Source organism: Peromyscus californicus, unplaced genomic scaffold (assembly GCF_007827085.1).
Source record: "Peromyscus californicus insignis strain IS unplaced genomic scaffold, ASM782708v3 Scaffold_17__1_contigs__length_78620276, whole genome shotgun sequence".
NCBI lineage: Eukaryota > Metazoa > Chordata > Mammalia > Rodentia > Cricetidae > Peromyscus > Peromyscus californicus.
In genome coordinates this window covers 57059812-57067111 of record NW_026294469.1, presented here as the reverse complement: position 1 = coordinate 57067111, position 7300 = coordinate 57059812, and the positions used below count along the sequence as shown (strand labels likewise).

Genomic DNA, 7300 nt, shown 5'->3' with positions numbered 1-7300 from the left:
TATGGGGGCCAGTTACATTCAAACTATCACACTCTGTAAGATGGGGGAACACAACTGTCAGCAGTCAGAATCTGAACACCTGATAAGAAAAGCCACTCAGCGATGCAGCACAAGGAAATCTAGTTGGTCTCCAGAGGAGCAATAAATCAGAAGCCTCCAGGCCACAGAGGAATTGCTACATACCTTGACTGACCTGTCTTTGGAAAGATGCAACGGAGCCTGAGAAGCACAGAATCTAGCTTTTTTTGGGGGCGGGAGGGCGGGGGTGTGAAGCTAGAGGTATTATGAAAATTATTAGATGTCTCCAGAGATACCAATCACCCCAAGATATCCTTGCTTGTTTTCTGTTTCTTTGTCTTTGGGTCTTGCTTTTGCTTTGAGACATTCTCTTTCTGCTACTCAGGCTGGTGTTGAAATCCTGAGTTCAAGTGATCTTCCCACTCTGGCTTCTTGAGTAGTTGGGACTACAGGGGCACACCACTAAACCCAGGTCCTAAGAGCTTCTGAAATTGAAGTAATAACGTATACTCTATGGTCATCTTTTGGGACGGCTCATTAACACCTTCATTATTATCACACAGACTGTACAGACAGGCTGTGGCCCAGAAAGATAAAGGGATGAAAAAGAAAGGATCTCTACAAGTCACATCAGTTCACAGACTCCATCACGACCTTCAAGTTGGAGAAGATTGTGCGTTTTCCATTTTCTCCATACACCTCTCCTTCCTCTCATTCTTCTCTCATCCAAGGGCTTACTGGCATTCGCTCAAATCTATCATACACAACTACATTCATAGGGTAAAAGGGAATGGAGAAAGAGCAAGAGATGCTTTTTCATTATCTTAGGACTCAAAATTCCACTGCAGATGTTACTCATAAGTTGGTTGATACAAGGGCTTAATAAAACGTTGTATTTAAATTACCACAGTATAATAATTTATGGAAGGAATATAGTTTTCCTAAAGCTAATGCAGCTTGTTTTTATTCTGTAGTCTTTCTCAAATGTGTGTTTTTTATGTCTTCTCTTTAACCTCAGATCTTCCCACCCAAAGAAAATACTCTGAAGAACCAATCAAAATTTCTGTCTGGTCAGGTCCAGCACCATCCCTGTCTGAACCCCAAGCAGGAAAAATGAAGCACATTATCAATTCATATGAACATACCAATGACACAGCAAAAAACAATTCAGATTGCCCTGATGTGGTTTTGCCAGAAGAGATATTTTTCACCATCTCCATCATTGGAGTTCTGGAGAACCTGATTGTCCTCCTGGCTGTGGTCAAGAATAAGAATCTCCAGTCCCCCATGTACTTTTTCATCTGCAGTTTGGCTGTTTCTGACATGCTGGGCAGTCTGTATAAGATCTTGGAAAATATCCTTATCATGTTCAGAAACCGGGGTTATCTCAAGCCTCGTGGCAATTTTGAAAGTACAGCAGATGACATCATCGACTGCATGTTCGTCCTCTCTTTGCTGGGCTCTATCTTCAGCCTGTCTGTGATTGCTGCTGACCGCTACATCACCATCTTCCACGCCCTGCAATACCACAGCATTGTGACCATGCGCCGCACCATCATCACCCTAACAGTTATCTGGATATTCTGCACGGGGAGCGGCATTGCCATGGTGATCTTCTCCCACCACGTCCCCACAGTGATCACCTTCACATCCCTCTTCCCTTTGATGCTGGTTTTCATCCTGTGTCTCTACATTCATATGTTCTTACTTGCCCGCTCCCATGCTAGGAAGATCTCCACTCTTCCTAGAGCCAACATGAAAGGTGCCATCACACTGACCATCCTTCTAGGAGTCTTCATCTTCTGTTGGGCCCCCTTTGTCCTCCATGTCCTCTTAATGACCTTCTGCCCAAATAACCCTTACTGTGTTTGCTACATGTCTCTCTTCCAGGTCAATGGCATGTTGATCATGTGCAATGCAGTCATTGACCCCTTTATTTATGCCTTCCGGAGCCCAGAGCTCAGGGATGCATTCAAAAAGATGCTCTCCTGCTACAGGTATCAGTAGAATTTTTGATCTCTCATTTCAATATTGTAAAGGGACCAAATGGCATGACAGTCTGGCAAGTGCTGATGCTTCTGACCAGCCTTTCTTTCTTTAATAGAAGGGGATGATCCCACTGATTAGTGTTTCCCTTAGCTGGCTTTCTAATTAGCAGTCTTGCTGCAGCTGCAAACTTTATATTGTATCTAGAGAGATGAAATGATGGGCTAGAAAGGACAGTATACAATGTACACATAGCAATACAAATGTGAGGACTTCGGGTTAAGCAGATATTTGTTCTTTTGTGGGTACCTAGCAAAACTGTCCTTGGAGGCCTTTCCAAGCTGGAGGCCCTGGAAACCAATTCTCTAGAAATTAAAGCACTTTTTAAACTTCTAACTAACTAACTAACTAACTAACTAACTAACTAACTAACTAACTAAATGTGTTGGTTAGATTTCTATTTCTGTGGCAAGTACCTGCAATTGATCAACCTTGAAAGAGGAAAGATTTATTTGTGTTCATAGATTGAGAGGTTTTGGTTCACTGTGGGGCATACATGGGCTGCAAAGAGGGTGCCAAGAGAAATTCAGATAAACAGAGCTTAAGCTTTAAACTATTTACGCAGAGAGTAGATACAAATGGTACCAGAAGTTAGTTTAAGCTGTTTGTACAGAGAATAGATACAAAGGATGGCTAAGAGGAAGTTAGCTTGGGTTGTTTATATGGAGATTAGAAACCAATGGTGAGGAAGGAAGTTAGCTCAAGTTATTTATGCTAAGATAAGATACTAAAAACAGGAGATGATGTCAGGGCATAAACAACTTGTAAATAGGGTAACCTTTAAAATGATTGGTTGGTTCCTTTATCCCCTCCTAGGGTTCTGAGGTTTTCTGGTATAAAAGAGGCTTGCTGCCTATCATCTGATTGTCTCCGGGTAAGAGGGAGGCTGGGGAACGGGAAAGGCACTTACCTTTCCTTGGTTCCAGGCCACCTCTTCACAGGTGACCTAAGTTCCTGGTGGGGCAGGTCCCCACAGTTCACGGAAACTGACTGTTGGTGGGGCCTATGGTGAAACACACATCACAATGGAAGCATGTAGCGAAACACTCATGGCAGCCAGAAGCCTATGGCAAAGAAAGAAAAGATGGATATCTGATAGTCCTCTTAATGGTAAAACCTCAATGAACTAACATTTCCCACTAGACCTAAACTTTTAAAGGCCACTTTCTGGTCGCAGCAAACTACAGACCAAATCTTCAACATATGAGGATCATTTACTTAAACCACAATAGAGAGTGACTCAGTATAGAAACTATAGTGTTCTTACAGGACAAAGATGCTAATTAATTGCCACAGCTAAACAGCCCATCACTTATGTAGCCAGCTTTTGAGTTTCTAAGACTAAATGAATCTTCACTATGAGTCTTCTTTGCTTACCCAGAATCCCACTTACTCTTAAAATCTCTTCCTGCTTCAATTTCCTCAAGCTTTAAAAGCAAACATTTCAAAGGATGAAATCAAATTTTAACCTGTTTGAGTCCTATTCAGGAATATATAACGCGTACTGTATTAGAAGAAACATGGCCAAACTGGGAGCATCTGTCCAAAAATATGAATAACACCTCTCAAAATGTATTTTATATCAAAAGAAAGGAGAGAGGGTAGGAAGCATGGAGGGAAAGGAGGGAGGAGGGAGAGAGATAAGGGATGAAAGAGAGAATCGGAGTCAGAACCATGTTTTTGAGTATGGGAAAACCAAGACCATTCTCCTGTGACATCGTGTGCTGGGCCACGTTTTCTTTATTCATTCCTCTGTCATTGAGCATCTGGGTTGGTTCAATAAATGCTGTTGTAAATAATGCAGTGATAAAAACTTGATGTGCAAGTATGTATGTGACAGGTTGACTTGGATACTTCAGATGAATACCAAGGAATGATGTAGTTAGGTCATATAGTATATGTATTTTTAGTTTTTAAGGGATCTCTATATATAAATATATATATATGTGTGTATATATATATATATGATATAGATATAGATATATTTAGTTTCACAGGGGCTCACCTACCTTACATTACATCTGGCTTATATTACCTACCAGTAGTGAGAATGCCTGTTTTTCATTGATATGTGTTATTTCATTGTATGAATTAATACTTGTTCTTTTGTTACTGTCTGCTATTTAGGTTTACCCAGATTGCTAGTTATACTAGCAATGCCTCTATGAACATTCCTGTACATGAACATGCAAAACAGTTTCTTCAGACTATGTTCATTGAATAGACACACTTCAATTTAACTAGAGAATTGAAAACCGTTTTCCAAAATGGTTATGCCAATCCACATTCTGCACCACTGAAGTGCAAAAATTCCATTGTGACTGTATCTTCACCAATTCATTATACCCTCAAAGTCTTGGCGAACTGACAGGTGTCTGATGCCCATCTTTGACTACTCATGGAACTGAGTAGATTTCCTATGGCTCACTATTTGTGTCTCGTGAAATCTTGCTCATGTGTTTCATTGATCTGTCTTGGAGATTCCTAGGTGAACACTGATAAGTATTTGCAAGTAGAGCCTTTATTTTCCCCGTCCTTTTCTCTGGCTGGAGTCCACAATACAGTGGTGAAAGGAAATAGAGATTGAAGGATTCTTCATGTTTTTCCTAAATTTAAGTAGAAATACACTTTTAAAATTTTCCAATATGGTGCTTATTTTTTTTGAAAGTTATGTTTTACCAAAGTGAAGCTATTTTTTCCCTACATAGTTTCCTAACAGTGCTTTTTTCCATAAATGAACATCAACCTTTTAATGTATCTTCAGCAACAGCAGGTCATTTGTTAAATTATTAGTGGAGTATATTACATTAATCAATTTTTTTAAAACTGATCAATCTTTACAAACTACAAATAGTATGATATTATAGAAATTATAAATAAAGCTAAAATATGTCATTTGACAAGACATTCTGAATCATACTTTTATATATTCAAAGATTTTACACTAAAATGATTTAGTAAATATTTTTAAATGGAAGATAATGAATTATATGGAAGAAAAAGCAATAATTATGGAAGAAAATGTCATGAATTTGAGAGGGAGCAGAAATAACAAGAGAGAAGCTATAGGGAATAAGGGGGGGTAGAAATGATGCCAATGCAGTACTCATGTATCAAATTCTCAGAAAAAATTAAATTTAGATAAAAAATGAATAAAATGCAAGATCTACTCTTTCTACAAATGTATTTTTTATTAGAAAGAAAAGGAAGAAATTCTATTTGTTCTATTTATATGGCTACTTCTTAACCTGTAGTTAAAAAAAGGATTTTCATCTATTTGGCAGTGATCCATATCGACGGGAGACCTTCACTCTGAAGGTGCCAACATCTGCTTCTCTGACTCTTGCCATTAAAGAAGTGGCAAACAACTGTCTTGCCACCATATGAGGGAAAAAAAGCAACATTTTTTTTCTTTTATTAGTATAAGTACATGTTTGTATCAAACAAAAACTTTGAATAGTTTGTTGGGCATACCTCCCAAAGCCTATACTATCTATCTCACCTTGTTTGAATGTACCTTCAAATCCCTGTATCGATTTGGTTGGCAGCTACTGTATCCAACAGCCACACTCTTGTGGCACAGACAAGAGTCCCAGTAGGGACTACACCTGCACAGGTCTCCTCAGGTCACCTTGATCTCTGGCATCAGACTGCCAGCAAGGATTAAATGACACAATAATGATGTGAAAGCTAAAGAGCTTCACTACTGAGAGGCTCTGGGGCATAGGTGGAGCCAGAGCAGCGTGGCAGCTATGAGGGACAGGAATGGGGCACAGGTCACTTGAAGTTAGAGGTAGATGCTTGACTGGAAGGCAAGAAACCAGTGAGTCAGTCAGAGCAGTCTCTAAATCTTAAGAGTCTAAAAAAATTCTTATCTCCAGCCTCAGGCTAGCTCCCCTTAGGTGCAGTGTAAGATTTGAAATTGTGTCAAGGGAGACAGAAGAAAGTTGAACTTGTATTTGAGATCGGATGCCCAGGTAGTGTAAGGCTACAAGTATTCTGCTCCCCCTGACACCCTGAAAGTACATTTTTCTTCATACTCTCTAGTAGCTCAGATTTTAACCATTTTCTTCAAAATTCTGTTGAAACAAGGAGAAGTGGGTGCAGGAGATCTTTTTAAAGATGGAGAACACCTTCCAGAATAGTATTTCTTTTGTTTGAGTTATTAATAAACTCAACTAACTTACTTCTTTTTTAACTTTATAAACTTTATTATAAATAACTTGCAAATAAAAAAATCACACACCAAAATTAACGAGACCCAAAATCTACACATCTCAGAGAACTTCTATATAGTTGGGATAGCTACTTGAAACAGAAACTTTGTAGCTTCATATTGGAGTTTACACTTGCCACTTTTGCATATATATATATATAAAACTTAAGCCTATATATATATCAGAAATGAAAAATCCATGACAGAGTTATAACTAGAAAAACAGTTGGTTTTATGTGCTCTGTCAGGAAATGGGCATGAGTTATGAAAAAGGATAATTTAGTTATTTAAGAGAGTTTTATTTTGGTAGAAGCTGTACCACATATTGAAGTAATGAGTTCTAAGCACTCGTATATAGCCTACCAAGAGTCTTTTTTATCTGCCCCTAATTTATCCTTCCATTTTCTAGAGGATTTAGCAGTGTGGGATTTTTTTTTAAGCAGAGATAAAGACTTAAGTTGTAGCCTCTCCCAAATGCTGTCTTCTACTTACCTATAAAAACCTGCCTCTTTGGTGATAGCTAACCTAAGAGAGTTGGGACAACATGAAAAAAAAGTATCCTTATGGCTAAGATGACTAAATAATTTGATTGTGTCTAGACAGCAACAAGAACTTCCTCTTACAGACAGTCAACAAAACTGGGAAAAATACTGTGATAAGAGTTTACATTGTGATTAAGTATTTAGTGTAGAGTAGCAATTCTCAGCCTGTGGGTGGTGACCCCATTACTGTTCAAAACAGTAGAAAATTGCAGTTATGAAGTAGCAACAAAATAGCTTTATGGATGGGGATCACCACTACAGGAGGAACTGTATTAAAGGATGGCAGCATTAGGAAGGCTGAGAATCACTGGTGTAGAGGAAAGGGCCCAAAATAAAAGAAGTTCCTGTACTTTCACAATCTTACCCTGTCCACTTGGAACCTACCCCCCAGTGACAAGTGACATCACTTGTAAACATCTACAACCTAACTCCTAATGACCCACGGAGCCGTATCCTGATGGCCAATCTCAAGGAAGAC

General features: G+C 38.9%; 1 protein-coding gene across 1 annotated transcript; it reads left to right on the top strand.

Moving 5' to 3' along the window:
• Nucleotides 1–1124: 1124 nt before the first annotated feature.
• Nucleotides 1125–2270, top strand: Mc2r (melanocortin 2 receptor). The gene has a single exon (XM_052741485.1). It carries the CDS (start codon nucleotides 1132–1134, stop codon nucleotides 2023–2025), a length of 894 nt encoding a protein of 297 aa, XP_052597445.1. The 5' UTR covers nucleotides 1125–1131; the 3' UTR covers nucleotides 2026–2270.
• The last annotated feature ends 5030 nt before the right edge of the window (nucleotides 2271–7300 follow it).

Bases quoted from the DNA above. Each gene is read 5' to 3' on its own strand.
- Mc2r (XM_052741485.1), top strand. From the start codon at position 1,132: ATGAAGCACATTATCAATTCATATGAACATACCAATGACACAGCAAAA.